The 26,313-nt window shown below is 37.8% G+C and overlaps 1 protein-coding gene across 2 annotated transcripts in view; it reads left to right on the forward strand.

Annotated features, from left to right (window-relative positions):
* AK5 (adenylate kinase 5) overlaps positions 1 to 26,313 on the forward strand; it is a 226,057-nt gene that overhangs the window by 43,959 nt on the left and 155,785 nt on the right. For both annotated transcript variants that reach the window (XM_081817032.1, XM_081817033.1), the window contains exon 6: positions 10,446 to 10,637. In XM_081817032.1, the coding sequence (XP_081673158.1) occupies positions 10,446 to 10,637 (192 nt within the window). The remainder of the gene's footprint in view (positions 1 to 10,445; positions 10,638 to 26,313) is intronic.

The following is a 26,313-nucleotide window of genomic DNA, read 5'->3' on the forward strand; positions in this document are numbered from 1 at the left end:
CAAACTAATTTTTCCTGCATGGAATAAACGCAAATTGGTCATGACAGACATAATCTGTTTATATCTTGATGGATTCATTTGCTGATATTTTACTTAGAATTTTTGCATCTATGTTCATGTGGGAGATTGTCCTATAATTTTTCTTTCTTTTAATGTCCTTATTAGACTTTGGATTCAAGATTATGCTGGCCTAATAGAATGAACTGAGAAGTAGTCATTCCTTTTATATTAAGTAGAAGGGTTTCTGTTAGCTTTGTGTCTGGTACAATTCACTGGTAAAGCCATCCAGGTTTTGAGTTTTCTTTGTATGAGGGTTTTGAATATGGATTTAATAATCTGATTTTCTGTTTATTCTTCTATCAGTGTAGGGAAGTTGTGTTTTTCCTAGAAATCTGTTCATTTCATATAAATGTTCCAACTTGTTTTCATTAAGTTCTTAATATCCTTTGTCATCTTAATCTCTGTAGGATATTTAGGAATTCATTCCCTCTTATTATCAATATTTATTTTTGCCTTCCCTCTTTTTCTTGATTAGTTTCACCAGGGACCCTTAGTTATACTATCTTTATTTTATATTTTTGCCCCACTGTTATCTTTATCTTTTCCTTCTTTCTACTTTTTAGTCAACCTAAAAAAGGCCTTATTTTTTTTTTACCATTTTGAGATGAATGCTTAGATCCCTAATTCCAAGGTCTTTCCCCCTCCAACATATACATTTAAAGCAATAAAATGTTCCGTGACTATGGGTGTAGCTACATCCCATAAGTTTTGAAATGTCATAATTTATTATCATTTAATTAAAAATATTTTCTACTTCCACTGTGATTTCTTTTTTTAATTTAATTTCATTTTATTTTTATTTTATTATGTTATATTAGTCTTTGACCAAGGATTATGTTAAAGTATATTGTTTAATTTCTAAACACAAGGATTTTTTAATTTTAATTTTTATTATTTATGCAGAGCTTCCTTTCACTGTAGTCACTGAAGGTAATCTGAATGTGATTTTCAATCATTTGAAATTTATTTAAATTTCCTTTATGGTTCAGAATATGGTCAACTTTTATAAATTTTCTATGTGTATTTTAAAAGACTTTATATTCAACTTGGTGGTTGTATCTATCTATCATCTATAAAATTGTTAATTGTGTTAAGATCTCCTCTTTCCTTACTGATTTTTTGCCATGTGTTCTATTAGTTACTTGGAAAGATATATTAAAATCTCCCACTGTTTGTGGATTTGTGACTTTCTTCTTTTAGTTCTGTTTAAATTCAGCTTTGTGTACTGAGAGCCTATATTACTGGGTCATGCAAATTAAGGTTATTATTTCTTCCTGGATAGTTAATCTTTTATCGTAATGAAATGACACTCCTTTAGCTCCAGTAATACTTCTCTTCCTAAAGTCTATACTTTGACATTTCAGGTTTTTTTCACTTTTATTGAAGTATAATTGACAAACAAAAATTGTACAACTTGATTTTTTATATATGTGAAATGATCACCGCAATCTAGCTAGCTAACTTATCCACCACCTCACATAGTTACCATTTTCTTTGTTTTTCTTTTTTGTGGTGAGAAATACTTAAGATCTACCCTCTTAGCAAAGGTTCAAGCATATAATACAGTACTGTTAACCATAGTCACATTGCTATTTATAGATCTGTGGAACTTACTCATCTTGCATTACTGATAACTTGTACCTTTTCACCAACATCTCCTCATTTCCTTCTCTACCCAGCCCCTGACAACCACCATTCTACTCTTTGCATTTGTGACTTTGACTATTCTAGATTTCACATATAAGTGAGATCATGCGGTATTTGTCTTTCCTTGTCTCGCTTATTACACTTAACATAATGTCCTCCAGATTCATCCCTGCTGTCACAAAGGCAGAATTTCCTACTTTTTTAAAGGCTAAATAATATCCCATTGTATATATATTCCATATTTTCTTTATCCATTCATCTGCTGACAAACATTTAGGTTGGTTTTTTTTGGTAGAAATGGGTTATTTGGAATTTCTTTTCTTCAGTTTTTTAAATTGAGGTATAATTGACATATCATTAATTCATTTCAGGTGTATAGCACAATTATTCCATATTTGTATATGCAAAATGATCACAATAAGTCCAGTTAATATCCATTACCATACACAGTTACAAAAATTGTTTCTCTCATGATGAGAACTTTCAACATCCACTCTCCTAGTTACTTTCAGTTTTTTTTTTCCTTTGCCCATGAAATGTCAAATCAGGTTTGATGTTTGTATAGTTTTACCATCTTTCTATTGGTTAATGTTTCCATGGTATGTTTTTTCCATGCTTTTACTTTTAACATTTCTTTTTTTTTTTTATGTTATGTTAATCACCATACAATACATCATTAGTTTTTGATGTAGTGTTCCATGATTCATTGTTTGTGCATAACACCCAGTGCTCCATGCAGTATGTGCCCTCTTTAATACCCCTCACCAGGCTAACCCATCCCCCCACCCCCTCCCCTCTAGAACCCTCAGTTTGTTTCTCAGAGTCCATAGTCTCTCATGGTTCGTCTCCCCCTCCAAGTCCCCCCCCTTCATTTTTCCCTTCCTACTATCTTCTTTTTTTTTCTGTATCTTTCTATTTCAAGTGTACAGCTATATCAAGCGCCTCTGATGCTCTTTCTTATATTCTTATAGCCCACCTTTTACTTGGTCATTGCTGCTGTGACCAGCTTCATGCCGTTGTAATCTGTAGCCACTCACTGGGGACATTTGGCTTCCTGCCCAGGGACTCACACATCCACCGTGTGAAAGTATGGGAAAGGTAATATGCCTGGGGGCAACTCTTGACCACTAGGGGACAGGATCTGGGGGACAAAGGCTCCTCACATGTGCCCCTCAGAAGGCCTAGCAGCACGGAGGTCCCAGTCCCCAGTTGCAGTGACTAACTGGATACTGCACCTTTGCATTGGCTTGTCCTCCTCCTCTAGATTCTCCCCAGTCCCCACCACCAGCACCACCAGTTCATGGATCCTCCCATGCTGCAAGACCATATGGCCTGAAAAGCCTAACATACTCATTATCCGGCTCTTTACAGAAAAAATTGCCTAAATCCTATTCTAGGGATCACAACGTGCATCGTTAACTTAATGTCTCATAGAATTCAGTATTTCTGCCACTTCCTGAACAAATCCTTAAAACAGTTGAACTTCATGTACCTGTCTCATGACTAATCTCTATTTTTAAATACCACAAAATACTTTTAGTATTCTTTTATATGGTCAATACTCTTTTAGGTTTACCTACATATTTACCATTTCATTGCTGTTCATTCATTACTCTGGGCCAAGTTTCTATCTTGGATCATTTTTCTTCTACCTAAAGAATATTTTTTAATGTTTCCATTAGTGTAGAATTTCTGAGGACAGATAACTCTCAGTTTTTGTTTGTTTGAAAATATCTGTAGTTACTCTTGATTTTTGAAAGATATTTGTACTGCATACAGAAACCTAGGTTGGCAGTTATTTTATATTGGCTCTTTAAAGGTACCATTTTAAAAAATAAAATAAAAATAAAATTTGCATTTCTTTGAAAAAAGATACTATTTCATTGTTTTCTGGCTTTCATTGTCACTTTTGAAAATACAGCTGTTTATTGTTGCTCTTCTGAAGCTAATCTCTCATTGATTTTCTTCTGGCAGCTTTAAAGATTTTTTTGTTTTGTTTTGCTTTGGTTTTTTTGTCTGTCTAAACTTCTAGCAGTTTTACTATGATATGCTTAGATCTGAGGTTTTCTGTTTCTTCTTTTTGGCTTTTATATTGCTTTTTGAATCTGAGGCTTGATATCATTTGTGAGTATATTGTCTAATACTCCTTCTTCATTTTCTCTCCCCTTCTAGAACTTTCTAACCATTCTCTCATTTGTCTTTTTTCCTATTTTCTGTACTTTTCCTACCCTTGTCCCTCCTTGTTTCATTCTGGATATTTTATTCTGCTCTTTTAGTTCACTAATTCTCTTTTCAGGTATGCCTAATTGGCTGTTAAATATACTTAATCACCTAATATAATGAGAATTTGGGGTGATTCTAAAGGGATTTAGTCCTGTGAGTCTGGTTCAAACATACCCTGATGGTGTAGCCCTGTGGAGTCCAACCAAAAGGGGGGCAGCAATAGTAGTTTCTAGAGCTCCTTCTCCTGGGTGGAACCCACATTCTAATTTTTGTCCCCCATCCCCATAGTCTGTTTAAAATTCTGCCCAGAAATTATTTCCATGTTAAATGATAGTGAAGTCTAATTATCTATCCTTTTTTTCCTCTTATGATCTAATCTAGCTTCTGTGATAATGATGTGTGTTCAGGAAATGTTTAATGGATGAAAGAAATAATTTATCTTACATTTTCACTGTGGGCAGAATAGGGAAGCAAATTTAAGCCCAATATTAGAAAGAACTTCCCAGTTATTAGAGTCTTCCAATAACAAAAGGGGCTGCCTTGTAAGTAGTAGGTACCCATCCCAAGAAATACTGATAAGAACATTCAAGTTCAAATGTTCAACTTTAAAAATCGCTTGTCAAGAGACTGTGGAGATAATTACAGGTTTGGCATTAATTTGGGTCAGATAACCTCTCAAGTTTTTTCCAGCCTTTGGTTTCTGTGATTTCAGCTTTTGTTCCATTTGATCTTCTCTCTCTCTCTCTCTCTTTTTTTAGTGCTTTGCTTCCTGGTTTCTGACAGTGTCATCTGAATTATGGAGTGTAGGCCTTCTGACATATCTTCATAAAGAATAGGCCAGTCAAAAGTACTGACAGTTAGGAACAGGGAGTATTAAAACAAGCTCACTTGGCAATCTGAAACGGTGAATATGTCTTTGCTTATCAAAGGCAGTCACGGGTTCATTTCAACAGAGTAATCATTCGGGTAAGGGAGACATGCCAAGGAGGTTTGGCATGTCTATATAATGACAGAAGAAAATTGATTTAGTTGATTCATTAAGAGAAATAATATCAGCATTTGAAAAGCTTACTTCCTTGTAGACAAAAGTGGTATCTCAAATTTTGTTCTCATTTATGTATGTACTCATTCATTCACTGAATCAGCAAATATATTTCGAGAACCTAGGGTATGAAAAGGTATGTCAAGGATCCATTTTGTTTGGTGATACTTCTCAACATGTCACAAGTGAATTTTATGAAAAGTTTCCAGGGACTTCACATCTTTTGGAATGCAGTGGTATCTGCTTCTATTTTGGGGAAAAAAAACATGAACGACTCAAATATTTTTCCCTTTAAAATAGAGTACTGTTGGAGAAGGTGAGGCCCTAATGACCGGGCATGTGTGGGGGTTACTAGGACTCAGATGAGCACACGAGTGGCTGTGGCTGTGTTATCCCCAGCTGCCACAGTCCTCACCGGTTCTACATCTTAATTGTTTTTTCTAATTCTCATTCTGTATTGTGTCATTCATACCAAAGAAAGATAGCAAGTTAATTACAATGATAAAATTAAATAATTCCCAGAGTCACTTCAAAGTCATCTTTCTCAAACCTGAAGTTGCATTTCATTGATCAAAACTTAGATATTCCACTTTTCTGTAAACCTGAAACTGCTTTTTAAAAAAGGCTTTTAATTTAAAAAAAATAAGCAAAATGCAGTTTTATTTGAAGTCTGAAAAAGTCTTATAGGGCGCCTGGGTGGCTCAGTTGGTTAAGCGACTGCCTTCGGCTCAGGTCATGATCCTGGAGTCCCAGGATCGAGTCCCGCATCGGGCTCCCTGCTCGGCAGGGAGTCTGCTTCTCCCTCTGACCCTCCTCCCTCTCATGCTCTCTGTCTCTCATTGTCTCTCTCGCAAATAAATAAAATCTTAAAAAAAAAAAAGTCTTATATAAATTTCTCTAATATTTCAGAAGCCAACAGTAAAAAACAAAATACAGTAGTGATTACATATATGTCTATCCATGGCTTCATTGTGTTATGTAGAGAGAAGCACTTACGTTGTAGCCTGAAGCAAAACACAAAATGTATTAAAGTAAACCATTTCATTTGTTTACGTGCACAATGAAAGAATTTCAAAAGTCAAAAAGTTTTTATCTGTATTTAATACTAAGCTAGTCATTCAGGGTTTTTCCCCCATATTTTGATATACATTGTAACTAAACCAAGAGTAATATAACATTTTATTTGTCAGAAATTGTCTTCTTCCTAGTATTTTCTATGTATTTATTTATTTTAGGGAGAGAGCAAGTGGGGATCGGGATGGGATGGGAGGCGGGGTGTCCAGGGCGGGGCAGACGGAGAAAGAGAATCTCAAGCAGTCTCCACGCTTAGCATGGAGCCTGACGCAGGGCTCAGTCTCACAACCCTGAGGTCATGACCTGAGCTGAAATCAAGTCTGATGCTTAAATGACTGAGCCACCGATGAGCCCCCCTAATATAATTTATTTAAAGTGAATTTTGAAGGATGTCATTTGTTATATTGGGTAAGGCTAAATATTACCAAGGATTTTATTAAACATAAATTTTACAATATATTTGATAAAATAAAGGTTTTAACTTCAAATAATGTCTTTATCATAAATCATTATAAAGTGATTTTCTAAAGTATTAAGGCTTCTCAAAAACTATTTAGAAGTTGTTTTTTTTTTATTAGGAAATACTAAACTGCAGAGATGGAGAGCTTTTCCTCTTATTTTACAGTTGAGAAAACGGAGGCTCAGAAAAAATGAACTATTTGTTCAAAGGCCAAAAATTAACAGATGGCAGATTCTAGATTTAAATTCAAGATGATCTGATTTGCGTTGTGTATTTCACATACATTATCTTATTTAATCTTTATAGTAACTCAAGGAGGTAGGTCTGTAGATCTTTATTGATAGATGAAGACACAGAGGCTTTGCAAAATTAAGCCAATATGCCTGTCACTCAGCTGGCAAGTCCTAGGGCAAAAACTGGAATGTGTGTTTCCAGCCTCCAGGGTCCATTTTCCAACCAGTAGTCTCTAGAGTGTACAAGGCAAACCACTGTGGTGTGGGAAGAAAATGTTAAAATTGCAATTATTATAGCTCTTCTTCTTTAAATTGCATTTTTGTGTATGTTTTACAACAAGCATCCTATATTAGTATGGTGAATGTGCATATTTTCTAAATTAATAAGTATATATTTATTGGGGCATATGCTCAGTAAATTTACTAATGTAAGGATGCAAAAAATACTGGAATCATTTCTTTATTATTATTTTTTTGAATCATTTCTTTAAACTGCTATACAAAACCACCTTTTTGTCTTGTCCCATCTTCAACAAGAAACTACATTCACTTTCTATGGCCATGCTGTCTTTTAAATGCAATACTAGTTCTAATTGAGTTAAATAAGAACTGTTTTCTTTTCAAGTTATTCCTTGGTATTTTCAGAAATTTGTGAAAGCTTTTGGGTTTAATTGGTTCTTTGTAATAGTAAAAGGAGCACAGGCTTTAGACCAGACAGATATCTGCTTTGACCTTTCTGACCATGTGACCTCAGACAAATACCTCATTTCTCAGAGCCAGGTTTGTTCATCTGTAAACTGGAGATAATATGTACCTGGCAGAGTACTGCAAAGTTTAGCAATATCGTATGAAAATAACTTAGCACTGGGCCTGGCATACAGTGGATACTTTCAGATTTTATTTATTTGAGGTGGGGGCGCACACGTGGTGAGAGGGGATGAGGAAGGGCAGAGGGAGAGGGAGAAAGAGAATCTGGAGCAGACTCTGCACTGAGCCCAGAGCCCCATGCAGGGCTCAGTCTCATGACCCTCAGATCATGACCTGAGCCGAAATCAAGAGTCGATTGCTTAACCAACTGAGCCACCCAGGGGCCCCTACAAGCAATACTTTAAAAGAACAGCAAAAAGTAATAATAGGAGCAGTTCACTGTAGAGAATATCTATAGTTCAATCATCATGTCCCCTCTAAAATCCAGTCACATATACCTTTGGCAAAGTTTTGCCTATACTGTCCTTAATTTAACCTGGGTACTTGTTTGAACATAGACAAAAAGGATTTTCCAGAAATATGGAGGCCACTGCATACAGCTGTGCAGGTTGCGGAATGCCATTTATATGAGCTACAGGCATACCTTGGATATATTGTGGGTTCAGGTCCAGACCACTGCAATAAAGCAAATATCACAATAAAGCAAGTCAGGTGAGAATTTTGGTTTCCCAGTGTAAATAAAAATTAATGTTTACACTATACTGTAGTCAAAGTGTGCAATGGCATTATGCCTTAAAAAAAAATACCTTAATTTTAAAATATTTTATTGCGGGGTGCTTGGGTGGCTCAGTCGGTTAGGCAGCTGCCTTTGGCTCAGGTCATGACCCAGGGTCCTGGGATCGAGCCTCGCATCAGGGTCCTGGAGTCCTGGGATCAAGCCCCGCATCAGGTTCCTCTGATGGATCTGGGCAAAATCAACTGAAAACCTTTTGGAAAGGATTCACCATCCTAGATGCTATTAAGAAACAAATAATACATTATATGTTTAGAAAAAAAGATAATAGGAAGATAAAAACAAAGGGGGGGAAATGGGAGGGGGAGACGAACCATGAGAGACTATGGACTCTGAGAAACAAACTGAGGGTTCTAGAGGGGAGAGGGGTGGGGGGATGGGTTAGCCTGGTAATGGGTATTAAAGAGGGCACGTACTTCATGGAGCACTGGGTGTTATATGCAAACAGTGAATCATGGAACACTACATCAAAAACTAATGATGTAACGTATGGTGATTAACATAACATAACAAAATTAAATTAAAAAAAAAGTCACCCACTTAATCTCTTTCCTTCCCAGCTTTTTGAATTTATTTTCATAATGGGCTGATTCTAACACTAATCTTATATACATACTTTAGTAAAAATGTTAATCTTTAAAAAAAAAAACATTTGTGATTCGTGGAAAGAGGTCAAAATATCAACATTAACAGGAGTTTGGAAGTTGATTGCATCCCTCATGGATGACCTTGAGGGGTTCAAGACTTCAGTGGAGGAAGTAGCTGCAGATGTGGTGGAAATAGCAAGAGAACTAGAATTAAAGTGGGCTCTGAATATATGACTGAATTGCTGTATCTCATGATAAAACTTTAAGGAGGTGATTCCTATGGATGAGCAAAGCAGGTGGTTTCTTGAGATGGAATCTACTCCTGGTGAAGATGTTGTTTGATAGCACTTTACCCACAGTAGAACTTCTTTCAGAATTGGAGTCATTCCTCTGAAACCGTTCTGCTGCTTTACCAACTATGTTTATGTACCATTTTAAGTCCTCTGTTGTCATTTCGACACCCTTCACAGCATCAATTGACTTTGCCCAGATCCATCAGAGGAATCACTACCTATGGCAGCTATCGCCTTACAAAATGTATTTCTTAACTAGTAAGACTTGAAAGTTGAAATTACTATGTGGTGCATGGGCTGCAGAATCAATGTTGTGTTAGCAGGCCATGAAAGCAATGTTAATGTCACTGTCCATTTCCATCAGAGCTCATGGGTAATCAGGTGCATTGTTAATGAGCAATAATATTTTGAAAGGCATCTTTTTTCTGAGCAACAGGTCTCAACAGTAGGCTTAAAATACTCAATAAACCATGTTTTAAACAGATGTGCCATCATCCAGGCTTTGCTGTTCCATTTTTAGAGCATAGGCAGAGTGGATTTAGCATAGTTCTTAAGGGCCCTAGAATTTTCAGGATGGTAAATGAGCATTGGCTTCAACTTAAAGTCACCAGGTGCATTAGCTCCTAAAAACAGAGTAAGCCTGTCTTTGAGGCTTTGAAGCCATGCACTGACTTCTCTGTATCTGAGAAAGACCTAGATGGCATCTTCTTCCAGGACAAGACTGTTTCGTCTGTACTGAAAATCTGTTGTTTCGTGTAAGCTACAGCATTAATTATCTTACCTAAATAACTTGCTAGATAACTTGCTGCAGCTTCTCCCTCAGCACTTGCTGCTTCACCTTTGCACTTCCATGTTACGAGAAGCCTTCTTTCCTCAAGCCCCATGAACTTACCTCTGCTAGCTTCAGACTTTCCTTCTGCAGCTTCCTCACCTCTCTCAGCCTTCCTAGAATTGAAGAGAGTTAGGGCCTTGCTCTGGTTTAGGCTTTGGCTTTGGCTTAACGGAGTGTTGTAGCTGGTTTGATCTTCTCTCCATAACTTTCTCCGTATCAGCAACTAGCCCGTTTCACTTTCACTTTCTTATCATTTACGTGTCCCTGGAGTAGCACTTTTAATTTCCTTCAAGAACTTCAAGCTATGCCTTGATAAGAGTAATGGCTCCCCCTATTCTTGTACAGAGCAGTATCCCTAGAAATATCCTGGCAAAGGCATAGAGGGCCAAAGATACGGCATCCTCAACAGAATTAAAAGAGACGAATGCCACTGCCCACACTTGCATTGGTTGGTGTGTTAAATGCTTGTCTGCTTATTTGATGTTCTTCGCAGATCTGTACTCCCGACTTGGTGGTATTCTTGGCTTGTGCCAATCAGAGGCTCAAAGAAAGATTACTGAAGCGCGCAGAGCAACAGGGACGGCCTGACGACAATCTGAAAGCTACCCAAAGGAGACTAATGAACTTCAAGCAGAATGCTGCTCCATTGGTCAAATACTTCCAGGAAAAGGGGCTCATCATGACAGTAAGTTAGCTATACTTTTACATGTCCAGTATAAGAACAATCTTTCAGATTTCTAATTCACCTGTTCTCATTTAGAAACCCTCTTTACTTTTAAAAAAAAAAAAAAAGTGTCTTTTCTTGGGTTTTAGATCCAATGGGAAAAAAATTGATAATTTTTACCTGCTTTGCCTTGATTAAGTCATTATGATAAAAATACTTTCAGTTTAGTTTAATTTTATAAAAAATGATAAATTTTAACCTTGGCTAGAATTCTATAGTCCCCCCCCAAAAAAGTATTTTTAAATAATTAGTTGGATAATCTTTAGTACTTGCCCAGTTTCTCAACTCTTCTGTCTTTGGAAACCTAATAAAATTGATAGGCTTAAAAACACATAGTTGATAGAGTGTTCTATTAGACTTACATTGTAAGTCCGGTTTTATCACAAAGTACCACGTAAAGAAATGAGATCCTGATGGCACAAAAAAGTTTCCTAAGGGTTTGACTTGCTTAAAGAAGTAATAGTGTCTGAAAATGGAAGGCATTGATCTTTCTGCTCCATTAACACAATGCTAGTATTTTCATAATTTGTTTTATGGTTAATGATACTCAATGTACCAACGAAAGATGAGACTGAATCATTATTTAATACAGTTATTAGAATACAGGAAGTTAGAGGTAAAGATTCAGCTAAATTATGATCCCATAACATCAAAAATTCAAGTATTAGAGGAGACAAAGGAATCACTGACCATCTGATGAAAACATTTTATGGAGGAAGACACCAACATCAGAGTAACTCCATGATAGCAGGATGGTGGCAGAGCTCAGCAGAACCTTCCCCCCAGCCCTTGGGTTTTTCTCACCAGACCAGAGAGTCTTGTCTAGTGAGGTTACAATGCCTGGTAGACAATCTGATGAAAATAATTCATGCCTTTCTTAATAAAATTCACATAAGATTTTTTTTTTTTACAAATTTTAGGTAAATCTACTGAAGCTCATCCACAGAGCCCCTATGACCTAGCAATTACTGGGTAAAAAAATCTCTTCATTAGACTAAGATGCCCTTAGATCTGAGACAGTCACGACACTTGAATAATAATCTCTCTGCAGTCTTTTTAGCACTCTAAAGAAATATTTATTCGAATTTGCTCCTTGAGTCAAAGTTGTCATGTCAGAGAATTGTAAATCTGATCTGAAAATTGTTCACAGTGCCACAGTTCATTTTATGGTCTAAAAGAGACATTGAAAATAGGAAAGATTCAAGAAAGTCAGGGTGGATGTTTCTCTGGCTAATTTTGTTGGGATTGTTCCCTGTTTGTCTTGCAAATTACCAATGCTTCTGCACTGTGTCATGAAAAAAGAAATTTACCCTACAGACGAAACTGCCAACTGCAAAGTGCAGAGCCAGAGTTTTAATTGATGTTTGCAAGGCTTAAAGGTATTGCCAGAGTGTCTCTGATTACTCCCTGCCTGTCACGTTCGTCATCACAAGCAGAGCAGATTTCCCAAATGAATGCAGAGTGGGGATTGTTAATTTACTAATATTTTGCATGGAGGTGAAATGCCATTGACTGTAATTGAGGGAGTCAATAACAATGTGGATGACAGCCTGTAACCTCACTGCTAAAACCAAATAAGCTTTAAGATAAACACCTCTTATTACTGGGAGACTTGCCTTGGAAAGTCACCTTTTGAAAAGTGGTGAACACAAACACAGGCTAGGCTCTGGGGAATAGAATTAGAAAATTTTGTCCATCAAAGGAGCAAATACTGCATCCTGAATCACATGTACTCCTTCAGAACGTGGATCATAGTTTGATTTTGGAATTAAAATATATCCGATAGCATTTCTGCTTTTAAAGACGAGTTAAATAATAAAACGATCATCCTTATTAATCACAAAACATATTAAGATTTTAATTTAAAAACTGGGAGTTAACAGATCAAACCCCTCTGTAGTTTTTTTCTGTTGCTTCTCCCTGCCCCTCTTAATTGATTCATTTATTCATTTAGTAAATATTTATTGAGGATCCCTGGGTGCCAGACATTCTCCTAGGTGCTAGGGATGCAAATCTAAATAAGCAAAAGGTAAGGATCTTTATTTTATTCCCTTACATATTACAAATTCCTAGAACAGTACCTGCCTGGTACATAGTGTGCTCCCAGTAAATGAATAAAGCTTACAGTCTATGGGGAGAGAGATACTAAACAATGAGTTATTAAAGGTGGTAACTGTCGCAAAGGAGAATGTACAAGGCATCCTCACATATGTCATGCACTGTGTTAGGAATTGACTAGAACAGACTCTTCTCACCCACAAGTAAGATTAATCATTTATCTTGGTGTGAGGTTCTTAAAGACCACGGAGACCACATCCCTCTTCAGTCCAGTTGAGAAACTTCATCTTGGTGCTTCTCTTCCCTAGGGCTTTGGAGTCTGAAACTCTCACTTGAAATCTTATGCTCCAATGCCATTTAATAAATTCATGATGCTCTGGGACTTGGTCTCCATCTATAAATTGGAGATGACGTTACCTACCACATAATGTTGTTGTATGGGTGAAATGAGAGAATGTGTGTTGCATGGCAGACAGTAGCAATGCAGAGGCCATGTTTAGGGTGCACCATGCAGCCCCACTGCCTGGCTCAGATTCCAGCTGCGCCACCTACCGCCTGCATCACCCCCTGCAGGCTACTCATCTCTGTGACTCAGCTGCCTGACCTGGGAAATGGGTATAATCATCCATCCTACCTCAGTGTAATTATAAGGAGTAAATGGATACCATAACAATGCCTGGAATGTTGTAAGGCCAATTTAAGTGATTGATATTGTTTTATAATTCTTGTGTTTCTTTCTGTCTCTTCCCTTCCCCTCCCAACCCATCTTTTGGAACCTACAATTACCACTAACAATTCCGTGCTCTCTGAGGGCTCACTGTTGCCTTTTCTCACATAGATTATTGAGGAAATCCAAAATGAAGAATCTAGGTTTTAAAAACTTCATGCCAAATTCATTTTTTCTTTAAAAATGTCTGTTATCAATTTTTAAATTGTCCCAGTGTTTTTTCTTAACTTCTGTATTGGTTATCTAATCAAGCCATAAAATGGCTGCGTCTGAATACTGTGATTGGATTGCAGCAAACATCAACTCATTTTTTTTCTTTTTTACTTCATCATTCACTCTACCTATTGGCAGATTTGACTCAAGAACGAACCCAGTGTGACTGAAGAGAAAACCTAATCAAAATAGCCAGGAAAATATGCTGTTATCTGAATACTGTATCTTATTGACATGATTCCCATGACATGGACCTTTTCATTTTTATTCCTTTATTATACTTATCCATATCCAGCCATCTGTGCATGAATTAAATGCTATGAAATCACAAGGCTAGGATATTAGGGACTTCATAGAATCTTCTCAGACAAGTTTATATGTTGTTTTTTAACTTACAATAGGGTCGGATGTAATTGCTCATCATATCTTTTACAGTTTTGTGCTTCTAGTTAAGTTAGGTGCTGTGAGTTCCCCAAGTTTGTCAAGAGTTTTGTTTTGAAGTTTGTTTGAGTATTACTGGGACCAAGAAAGCTGCTTAGTTAGTCTTACAGAGTAAGCTCTGTTTCGTGACATTTTGAAGCACTGCGACTTGATGAAACTATAGAACTCTTGAACTATCATTTCCCTTCTATAGGATCTTCAAAAGTCTCAGTAATATGTGTGTGTGTGTGTGTGTGTGTAATGATAATTTTTTATCTTTATTTTTAAAGCTTAAAGAAACCCCTAGTCTGTTTTAATCATCCTCCCTAAGTTGGATGAAACTTATTGAAGAAATGGTATTAGTTAAGACAGGTCAAACTTAAGTAAATTTGATGAACTATTTAAAAAATACACACAGTTTTGTTCGTTGTTTTAAGAAAAAGGTATTCTAAAATGATTGAAAAATAATAGGGTAAGATGTAATGTTTGTATTGTTATTTTCCAAAATGCACTGTGCTGTTGATCCAGCCAGGAAAACATGCCACTCACCAGGGAAAGGGTTACACACTTGTGTGCATTGAATAAATGCTACTCAATATAGATAATAATCATTACCACTGTTTGAAAGGCATATTTTTAGCACACACACAAAATATTAGGGATGACATGGTTACAAATAAAGTCTCTAAATAAATCTATTTGGCTTTAAGCAAAGCTCCCAATATTTGCCTTGTTTTTCTCATTTTGCAGTGGAGTAGGGAATACTTCATCACAGACTGGCTTCAGTGCTGGGGAACTGGCAGAGAGAACACATCCTTGTCAAAACCACAGTATTGTTAATTCACCAGATACGATCCCTGAGCCCCCCAGATAACCTCTTACGCCCTTGTATCACTTCCTTCAAATTTGAGAATACCCATATTATATATTTCAAATTCACCACTGAAACTGTGTAGTTCCCATCCCACCAGACACTCGTAGCCGAAGGGAAAATAAATAGGAATGGTAAAAGTTAATTTAGACAGAACTGAATAATTATTTGTCGATTAACTTAGTTTCATAGGAATCAACACTAACATTTAAACACAAGTACACTTACCTCTAAACTGCGAGTGCATAGCCATTCGTTAATTATCACAGTTGCCACTAACATCACCACACGGGGTGGGTGGAAAAGAAATCTAAACCGCACAAACCCTCAGCAGGTTTAGCAACTCACCTAAACATAAGAAAGACAATGAAGATACTTCATAACAATTTACCCAAACAAATCCATTCTCCTAAAATTATACTCAGAGGAAAATTCTGTCATTGCTTCTCAGTACTTGAGGTTGATGAATTTGTAAATAGGTAACATAATGAAGCTGTATTTCCTTTAAATAGCGTCACTTATTCTATCCTGTTTAAATATTCAGTGTCATGTAACGAAAAGGCCCGTTAATTCCTTTTGGGTGGGTTTAGTAAGACAGAATATAGTCAAGGAGTAGTGTTCAAAGGTTAATAAGAAAGGCTATAGTTGTATTCTGGCACATACTTACTTGGGTGAAAATGGTGTATATATGTGCTGGATATATGGCCCTCTGAATTGTTTTAAATTCAATTTAAAAAAAACTGAGTAGACAGTGCCTTCTGGCATGAAACCTGATACTGTTAGAACTTCAATGTGAAGAGCCCAGAGGAAACATGAGAAATACTCATTTGACTTGAATACAGGGCAGCTTATAAGGAGTCACACTGTGTGGGCAACAAGCATTTATAGACTCCTACTGTGTGCAGACGCAGCAAGAGAGAGCTGCCCTAGAGAAACTACTGTCGCTTCTTTTAGGAGAGTAGCATCTCTGTGGATTTTTTTGAATGGGTATTTAGATTTTTTTAAATTAGCATATAATGTATTACTGGTTTCAGAGGTACAGGTCTGTGATTCATCAGTCTTATATAATACTCAGTGCTCATTTCATCACATGCCCTCCTTAATGCCCCATCACCCAGTTACTTCATCCCTCCACCCCCACCCCTCCAGCAACCCTAAGTTTGTTTCCTATGATTAAGAGCTTCTTATGGTCTGTCTCCCTCTCTGATTTCATCTTCTTTTATTTTTTCCTCTCTTCCCCTATGATCTTCTATTTTGTTTCTTAAATTCCACATATGAGTGAGATCATATGATAATTGTCTTTCTCTGATTGACTTATTTCGCTTAGCATAATACCCTCTAGTTCCATCCACGTCGTTGCAAATGGTGTGATTTTTTTTTTTATTGACACATAATGTATTATTTGTTTCAGGGGTACAGGTCTGTGGTTCATCAGTCTTCACAATTCACAGTGCTCACCATAGCACATACCCTCCCCAGTGTCCATCATCCAACCACCCCATCCGTCCCACCCCCCTCCACTCCAGCAACCCTCAGTTTGTTTCCTGAGATTAAGAGTCTCTTATGGTTTGTCTCTCTCTGGTTTCATCTTGTTTCATTTTTCCCTCCCTTCTCCTATGATCCTCTGTCTTTTTTCTCAAATTCCTCGTATCAGTGAGATCATATGATAATTGCTTTTCTCTGATTGACTTATTTTGCTTAGCATAATACCTTCTAGTTCCATCCACATCGTTGCAAATGGCAAGGTTTCATTTTTTAATGGCTGAGTAGTATTCCATTGTATATATATATATATGTCACATCTTTCTTTATAGTTTCATCTATCGATGGACATCTGGGCTCTTCCCATAGTTCGGCTATTGTGGACATTGCTGCTATAAATATTGGGGTGCAGGAGCCCTTCAGATCGCTGCATTTGTATCTTTGGGGTAAATACCCAGTAGTGCAATTGCTGGGTCATAGGGTAGCTCTATTTTCAACTTTTTGAGGAACCTCCACACTGTTTTCCAGAGTGGCTGCACCAGCTTGCATTCCCACCAACAGTGTAGGAGGGTTCCCCTTTCTCCACATCCTTGCCAACAGATGTCATTTCCTGACTTGTTAATTTTAGCCATTCTGACTGGTGTAAAGTGGTATCTCATTGTGGTTTTGATTTGTATTTCCCTGATGCCAAGTGATGTTGAGCACTTTTTCATGTGTCTGTTGGCCATTTGGATGTCTTTGGAGAAATGTCTGTTCATGTCTTCTGCCCATTTCTTGATTGGATTCTTTGTTCTTTGGGTGTTGAGTTTGATAAGTTCTTTATAGATTTTGGATACTTGTCCTTTATTTGATATGTCATTTGCAAATATCTTCTCCCATTCTTTTTTTTTTTTAAGATTTTATTTATTTATTTGTCAGAGAGAGAGAGAGAGAGCAAGTGAGCACAAGCAGGGGGGCAGCAGGTCTCCTCCTGAGCAAGGAGCCTGACACAGGACTCGATCCCAGGACCCTGGGACCATGACCCGAGCCGAAGGCAGACATTTAACCTACTGAGCCACCCAAGCGTTCCAATATCTTGTCCCATTCTCTTGGTTGTCTTTTGGTTTTGTTGACTATTTCCTTTACTGTGCAAAAGCTTTTTATCTTGATAAAGTCCCAATAGTTCATTTTTGCCCATGTTTCCTTGCCTTTGGTGATGTGTCTAGCAAGAAGTTGCTGCAGCCAAGGTTGAAGAGGTTGCTGCCTGTGTTCTCCTCTAGGATTATGATGGATTCCTATCTCACATTGAGGTCTTTCATCCATTTTGAGTCTACTTTTGTGTGTGGTGTAAGGAAATGGTCCAGTTTCATTCTTCTGCATGTGGCTGTCCAATTTTCCTAACACCATTTGTTGAGGAGACTGTCCTTTTTCCATTGGATATTCTTTCCTTCTTTGTTGAAGATTAGTTGACCGTAGAGTTGAGGGTACATTTCTGGGTTCTTTGTTCCATTGATCTATGTGTCTGTTTTAATGCCAGTACCATACTATCTTGATGATTACAGCTTTGTAATAGAGCTTGAAGTCCAGAATTGTGATGCCACCAGTTTTGGTTTGCTTTTTCAACATTTCTTTGGCTATTTGGGGTCTTTTCTTGTTCCATACAAATTTTAGGATTATTTGTTCCAGCTCTGTTAAAAAAGTTGATGTATTTTGATAGGGATTGCATTGAATATGTAGATTGCTCTAGGTGGCATAGACATTTTAACAATATTTGTTCTTCCAATCCATGAGCATGGGATGTTTTTCCATTTCTTTGTGTCTTCCTCAGTTTCTTTAATGAGTGTTCTGTAGTTTTCTAAGTACAGATCCTTTGCCTCTTTGTTTAGGTTTATTCCTAGGTGTCTTATGCTTTTGGGTGCAATTGTAAATGGGATTGACTCCTTAATCTCTCTTTCTTCTGTCTCATTGTTAGTGTGAAGGAATGCAACTGATTTCTGTGCATTGATTTTATATCCTGCCACATTGCTGAATTCCTGTATGAGTTCTAGTAATTTTGGGTGGAGTCTTTTGGGTTTTCCTCATAGAATAACATGTCATCTGCAAAGAGTGAGCATTTGACTTCTTCTTTACCAATTCGGATGCCTTTTATTTCTTTTTATTGTCTGATTGCTGAGGCTAGGACTTCTAGTACTATATTGAGCAGCAGTGGTGATAGTGGACATCCCTGCTGTGTTCCTGATCTTAGGGGAAAGGCTCTCAGTTTTTCCCCATAGAGAATGATATTCGCTGTGGGCTTTTCATATATATGGCTTTTGTGATATGGAGATATGTTCCCTTTATCCCTACACTGTGAAGAGTTTTAATCAAGAAAGAATGCTGTACTTTATCAAATGCTTTTTCTGCAGCTATCAAGAAGATCATATGATTCTTGTCCTTTCTTTTATTTATGTAATGTATCACATTGATTTATTTGCAGATGTTGAACCACCCTTGCAGCCCAGGAATAAATCCCACTTGGTCGTGTTAAATAATCCTTTTAATGTACTGTTGGATCTTATTGTCTAGTATTTTGGTGAGAATTTTTGCATCCATGTTCATCAGGGATATTGGTCTGTAATTCTCCTTTTTGGTGGGGTCTTTGTCTGGTTTGGGGATCAAGGTAATGCTGGCCTCATAGAAAGAGTTTGGAAGTTTTCCTTCCATTTCTATTTTTTTGAAATAGCTTCAGAAGAATAAGTATTAATTCTTCTTTAAATATTTGGTAAAGGGACACCTGGGTGTCTCAGTCATTAAGTGTCTGCCTTCAGCTCAGGTCGTGATCCCAGGGTCCTGGGATCAAGCCCCACATCAGGCTCCCTGCTCCTCAGGAAGCCTGCTTCTCCCTCTCCCACTTCCCCTGCTTGTGTTCCCTCTCTCGCTGTCTCTCTCTCTCTGTCAAATAAATAAATAAAAATCTTTAAAAAATAATAATAAAAATAAATGTTTGGTAGAATTCCCCTGGGAAGCCATCCAGCCCTGGGTTCTTGTTTGTTGGGAGATTTTTGATTATTGCTTCAATTTCCTTACTGGTTATGGGTCTGTTCAGGTTTTCTATTTCTTCCTGTTTCAGTTTTGGTAGTCTATACGTCTCTAGGAATGCATGCATTTCTTCCAGATTGCCTAATTTGTTGGCGTATAGTTGCTCATAATATGTTCTTATAATTGTTTGTATTTCTTCGGTGTTGGTTGTGATCTCTCCTCTTTCATTCATGATTTTATTTATTTGGGTCCTTTCTCTTTTCTTTTTGGTAAGTCTGGCCAGGGGTTTATCAATCTTATTAATTCTTTCGAAGAACCAGCTCCTAATTTCATTGATCTGTTCTACTGTTCTTTTGGTTTCTGTTTCATTGATTTCTGCTCTAATCTTTATTATTTCTTTTCTTCTGCTGGGTTTAGGCTTTATTTGCTGTTCTTTCTCCAGCTCCTTTAGGTGTAAGTTTAGGTTGTGTATTTGAGACCTTTCTTGTTTCTTGAGAAAGGCTAGTATTGCTATATATTTCCCTTTGGGGATCACCTTTGCTGCAACCCAAAGATTTTGAACAGTTCTATTTTCATTTTCATTTGTTTCCATGAATATTTTAAATTCTTCTCTAATTTCCTGGTTGGCCCACTCATTCTTTAATAGGATGCTCTTTAGCCTCTGTGTGTGTTTGAGTTCTTTCCAAATTTCTTCTTGTGTTTAAGTTCCAGTTTCAAAGCATTGTGGTCCAAAAATATGCAGGGAATGACCCCAGTCTTTTGGTACCAGTTGAGACCTGATCTGTGACCCAGTATGTGAACTATTCTGGAGAATATTCCATGTGCACTAGAGAAGAATGTGTATTCTGTTGCTCAAGGATGGAATGTTCTGAATATATCTGTGAAGTCCATCTGGTCCAGTGTGTCATTCAAAGCCCTTATTTCCTTGTTGATCTTCTACTTAGATGATCTGTCCACTGCAGTGAGGGGGGGGGTGTTAAAGTCCCCTACTATTGCTGTATTACTGTCTATGTGTTTCTTTGATTTTGTTACTAATTGGCTTATATAATTGGCTGATCCTATGTTAGGGGCAAAGATATTTAAAATTGTTAGATCTTCTTGTTGGATAGACCCTTTAAGTATGCTACAGTGGCTTTCCTCATCTCTTATTACAGTCTTTGGTTTAAAATCTAATTTGTCTGTTATAAGGATTGCCACCCCTGCTTTCTTTTGATGTCCATTAACATGATAAATGGTTTTCCACCCCCTCACTTTAAATCTGGGGGTGTCTTTGGGTCTAAAATGAGTCTCTTGCAGACAGCATATCGATGGGTCTTGCTTTTTTATCCAATCTGATACCCTGTGTCTTTTCATTGGGGCATTAGGCCATTTACATTCAGAGTAACTATTGAAAGATATGAATTTAGTGCTATTATATTATCTGTAAAGTGACTGTTACTTTATTTAGTCCCTGTTCCTTTCTGGTCTATGTTATTTTACTCTCTCTTTGCTTAAAGGACCCCTTTCAATATTTCTTGTAGGGCTAGTTTTGTGATTACAAATTCTTTTAGTTTTTGTTTATCTTGGAAGTTTTTAATCTCTCCTTCTATTCTGAATGACATCTTAGCTGGATAAAGTATTTTTGGCTGAATAGTTTTCTCATTTAGCACCCTGAATATATCATGCCAGTTCTTTCTGGTTTGCTAGGTCTCTGTGGATAGGTCTGTTGCCAATCTAATGTTTCTACCCTTGTAAGTTACAGATCCCTTGTCCTGAGTGGCTTTCAGGATTTTCTATTTGTCTGTGAGATTTGCAAGTTTCACTATTGTATGTCGGGATGTTGACCTGTTGTCAGTGATTTTGAGGGGGGTTCTCTGTGCCTCCTGGATTTTGATGCCTGTTTCGTTCCCGAGATTAGGGAAGTTCTCCACTATAATTTGCTCCAATATACCTTCTGCACCTCTCTCTGTTTCCTCTTCTTCTGGGATCCCAATTATTCTAATATTGTTTCGCTTTATGGTATCACTTATCTCTCACATTCTCCCCTCATGATCCAGTAATTTTTTATCTCTCTTTTTCTCAGCTTCTTTATTCTCCATCATTTGGTCTTCTATATCACTAATTCTCTCTTTTGCCTCATTTATCCTAGCAGTTAGAGCCTCCATTTTTTATTGCATCTCATTAATAGCCTTTTTTATTTCAACTTGGTTAAATTTTAGTTCTTTTGTTTCTCCAGAAAGGGATTCTCTAGTGTCTTCTATGCTTTTTTCAAGCCCAGCTAGTATCTATATAATCATTATTCTGAACTCTAGTTCAGACATCTTAATTATGTGCATACTGATTAGGTCCCTGGCAGTCAGTACTGCCTCTTGTTCTCTTTTTTGAGGTGAGTTTTTTCGTGTTGTCATTCTTGCAGAAAGTGGTCGCTTTTCTATTTGTAGAGTTGCAGCTATTCTTTTCTTAGATCTCCAGTTGAGTTTACAGGTGTTCAGAATGATTTTACAGCTATCTAGCTGAATTCCTGGGACCAGATGAAATTAAGGTCTCCTACTCCTCTGCCATCTTGGACTCCTCTAGTAGTACACATTTAATTTACCTATTAGCATAGATCTTAGTAATCTTGGCTTTAAAATATCCAGAACTAAATTAAAAAGTGAATCTGATTACTTTCATTATTTTTTTTTATTTTATTCATTTTTTAAAAGATTTTATTTATTTATTTGACACAGAGAGAAAGTAAGAGAGCACAAGCAGGGGGAGCTGCAGAGGGAGAAGGAGAAGCAGACTCCCTGCTGAGCAGGGAGCCCGATACAGAGCTCAATGCTGGGACCCTGAAATCATGACCTGAGAGGAAGGCAGACGCTTGACCGACTGCCCCACCCAGGCGCCCCATATTTTTTTTAAAAGATTTATTTATGCATTTGAGGCAGGAGAAGCATGCTCAAGCCGGGGGGGAGGGGCAAAGGGAGAGGGAGAATCTCAAGCCCACTCTGCACTGACATGGGGCTCAATCCCACAACCCTGAGATCATGACCCGAGCCGAAATCAAGAGTCCGACACCCGACCGACTGAGCCACCCAGATGCCCTCTGATTACTGTCATTACTGCGGGCTCTCAAAACTAAAATACATGCTATGATACCAGTTTCCTTCTCTGATCTTTTGTATAGAAAGGAAAGTAAAAGCACTGAGAGATAAAGCTATCTGCTCACAAAGTGCAACCCACAGGTAGCAAAGCAGCATCTGCTGTTCTGGGAGCAAATTAGGCTGCTTCAGAATTGGCCTCAGAACAATGGGGGCAAACAAGCAGATACGGAATCTGCAGCGGCTTCTGTCATTCCATCTCCATAATAAGCAAGCATCAACTCACAACTTCTCCACACCCAAAGGTTGGTCAGTATCAGTGCTGTTCACACTCTGCAGACAGAGAGCAAACCAAATTACTCAGTGAAAGCCTCTCCTTTCAAAGTGGGAAATTGATGCCGATCATATGACAGATCCATTGTTGGCACCTGATGATAAGAGCGCCCACACCAGTAAAGGCAGTATTCTCATTGTGATGTTTCATGTAGGTGTTTACAGGAAAAATGAGGATGAACCTAAAGAATGAACATGCTTCCTTCTCCAAAAGAATGTAAAATATTTTTCTGTTGATTGTATTATTTCAGACATCCATGAAATAGAGTCCAAAAAGCCCCAGTGCACGACTTATAAATCATCTTAAGTAGGGCCTGACATGATAACCATGAACTAAGTGATGTGGGAGAAATCAAGATAATATTCAAGTGAACACATCTGAAAGATTCACATGAAGAAAATTCCAATTCCAAGAACTATGATGGACAAGTCTATCTAAGAATATTTTAGTTAAGGCTTGTGCTGTTTCTATGGGACTGCTTTCATGACAGTTTGTCTTTATTTGTAATTTTTGTTTAGTAAAATGAAACTCAGAGATAGTTGCTAGCTGAATATCATGTCATACTAACAGCTTCCTGTAAACTCTTGTTTCAACCTTACAGTTCCTGACAGGAAAATGTACAATACTTGCATACACATTTTCAGCTGGTCATGTTTCCAGGAGATGCTGTGGTCAGAAAAATACTTGTGACAATAGTGTCAATGAACATTCCACACTTCTAGAATTAGGTCTTGATTTACTTTAATATGTTATACTGAGACTTATTGGGACATTGAGTAAGAAAATCATATTTTTGGTAAAGTTCTTAGACTAATTTTTTTTTTTATTTAAGACTAAACTAGTTGGAATCGATCAATATCTTTAAAGAGAGATGGCAGTGTAGTTAAATTAAGTGACTGAAGAGGACGAAGAGGAAAAAGGAGAAGTATGGGGGGGGAGAAAAGAAGGGACAACAAAAGAAAAGGAAAAGGACAGGCATCAGAAACTTGCCAGTCAGGAAAAGACAAAAAAATATTATGAATAGATGGGGTCTTAAAAACAATGGCTAATAATTTTTGAGTGCTAAATATAAGCTTGGTACTACTCAAAGTGCTTCACATGTTTGAGGTCATCCATCTTCACTAACTCTCCATGAGGCAGACACAGGCATACTTCGTTTTATTGCACTTCACAGATACTGTGTTTTCTACAACTTGAAGGTTTGTGGCAACCGTGCATCAAGCAAATTTATCGGTGCCATCTTTCCAACAGCATTTGCTTACTTTGTGTCTCTGTGTCACATTTTGGTGATTCTCGCAATACTACAAATATTTTCATTATTATTTGTCACGGTGATCTGTGATGTTACGACTCACTAAAAGCTCATATGATGGTTAACATTTTTTAGCAGTGAAGTATTTTTAATTAAGGTATGTAGATTGTTTTTTAGACATAATGCTATTGCCTCCTTATTAGACTGCTGTTAGTGTAAACATAACCTTTATATGCACTGAGAAACCGAAAATTCCATTGGACTGACTTGATTGCAACCTTCCCTTTATTGTGGGTAGTCTGGAATCAAACCTGCAGTATCTCTGAGGTGTGCCTGTCATTGCCATGTCCATTTTGTAAATGAGAACACTGAAGCTCATGAAAGCGTAGCTGGCCCAGGATTCCACCAGAGCAGTGCGGCTTTAGCCCGGACCTAGGACACCAGCCCCAGAGGAAGCATCTGTGATTGCTGTGTTGTCCCTTCATTCGAGATGGTGAAGAGAAAGCCCACTACTGCTTTCTCCAGGCATTTCTCATTTGATAAGCACCTCTATTCAGCTGTAATCTCTTCATTTCTGTTTCTCTGAAAAGAATAAGTAAGAAAATTAACTCTGATGGTGCGTTCCATGGAGAGGTTGTAAAAAAAAAAAAAAGTAATTTTACTAGGAACAGATGTAAAATCATTAAGATAATTCATAAAAGTGATTCATCTGAGCACATATACAAGAAGGAAATTTTACCATGAACACCCAAGCCTTGTATTTTTGTTTATCTCCCCTACACATTATCTTCTTGGCTGGCTGAGTTCTACAAATCAAAGGTAAAGCCATGGCCGCAGTTTTGCTGCAGGCAAAACCGTGTCCTTATCTACTTATAGTCTTATCATTCAACTTATCCATTATGACCGTTCTTTTATACTCATCCATTCAAACATTTTTGTCCAGGGCCTATTGCATGTCAGACGCTAGCACTTTCCCAACAAGGGCCCATGTGAGGCACGGTAGGGAATCCAAAGATGATGTGGAGATAAATCTGCCTTCATGGAGTTTGTGTGAAGGCAGTGATATAAACATAAATAACTTGAGAACAGCACAGGAAGGGGTAAGTGCCACTCACAGAGGTATAATAAGCCAGAAGGAGTCAGGGACAAGGGAGTGACTTCTTCCTAGAAGGATTAGGAAAAGCTTTACTGGAGATGTGGGCCCTTGAGGGGTGAGTGAGAGTTCCCCAGAAATGGGAAGGAAGGACATTATAAGAGGACGTCAGCAGACGCAAGGCATGTAGGGTATATAATGGAGTTGTTAGAATTAGAAGGGTGTGGGGACAGACGTGCTGGACCAAACTGAAGAAGGCACTGCAGGGCTAGGCTAAGGAGGAAAGTCTAATTTGTGGGTGGGGCAGGCTTCAAAGGCCCTGAGCCAGGGAAGGACCTAACGAGAAATATAAGCTGGTGGTTGTGTGCAAAACACTGAATGGAGAAGTGTCCGGAAGGGATCTGACAAGGGTGGATGCAGGGATGGTGACAGCATGTGACACAAGGTTTTACTCCTCCTGGGCAGGATCGACAACCATCTGGAGCTGACTGCAAACATGGGAGTAACTGAAAAGGTGCTTGAAGAAAATTAGCACGCATCAATCACTGGCATATGAGATGTAACATAAATTGTACTGATGTAACTATTTTGATTTCCCATTTGGATAGTGTTCATGGCAGAGTTGAAAGGAATTGGGATAGGAAAGGAAAAGTTACATAGCAAGAACTGTGATGAGCTAAAGCTTGTGAAGCAACTTTAAAATCCAAGCAGAGAGACAGCAGGGTCAGTTGAATTACCAGTCTTTCCACAAATAGTTGTTTCAACATAACTCACCAAGTAAGTTAATGAATTAAGTGAAAAGTTATAGATATATTTGGAACCATTTATTTTCATGGCAGACAGCCCTACAGATCTTATAGATATGAGGACATAGTACCATTAAAGCACTGCACAGTAAAGGGTTATTATCAAAAATAAAAAGTTTAGGGGTGGGGATGCCTGGGTGGTACAGTCGGTTAAGTATCTGACTCTTGGTTTCGGGCTTGGGTGGGGATCTTGGCGTCCTGAGATCCAGCCCTGTGTTGGGACCTTTGCTCAGTGCAGAGTCTGCTTGACATTCTTTCTCCCTCTCCCTCTACCCCTCCCACTTGTGCACTCTTTCTCTCTCTCAAATAAATAAGTCTTTTT

This window comes from Leptonychotes weddellii, chromosome 4 (assembly GCF_054177405.1).
Source record: "Leptonychotes weddellii isolate Sample4059 chromosome 4, ASM5417740v2, whole genome shotgun sequence".
Classification (NCBI taxonomy): domain Eukaryota; kingdom Metazoa; phylum Chordata; class Mammalia; order Carnivora; family Phocidae; genus Leptonychotes; species Leptonychotes weddellii.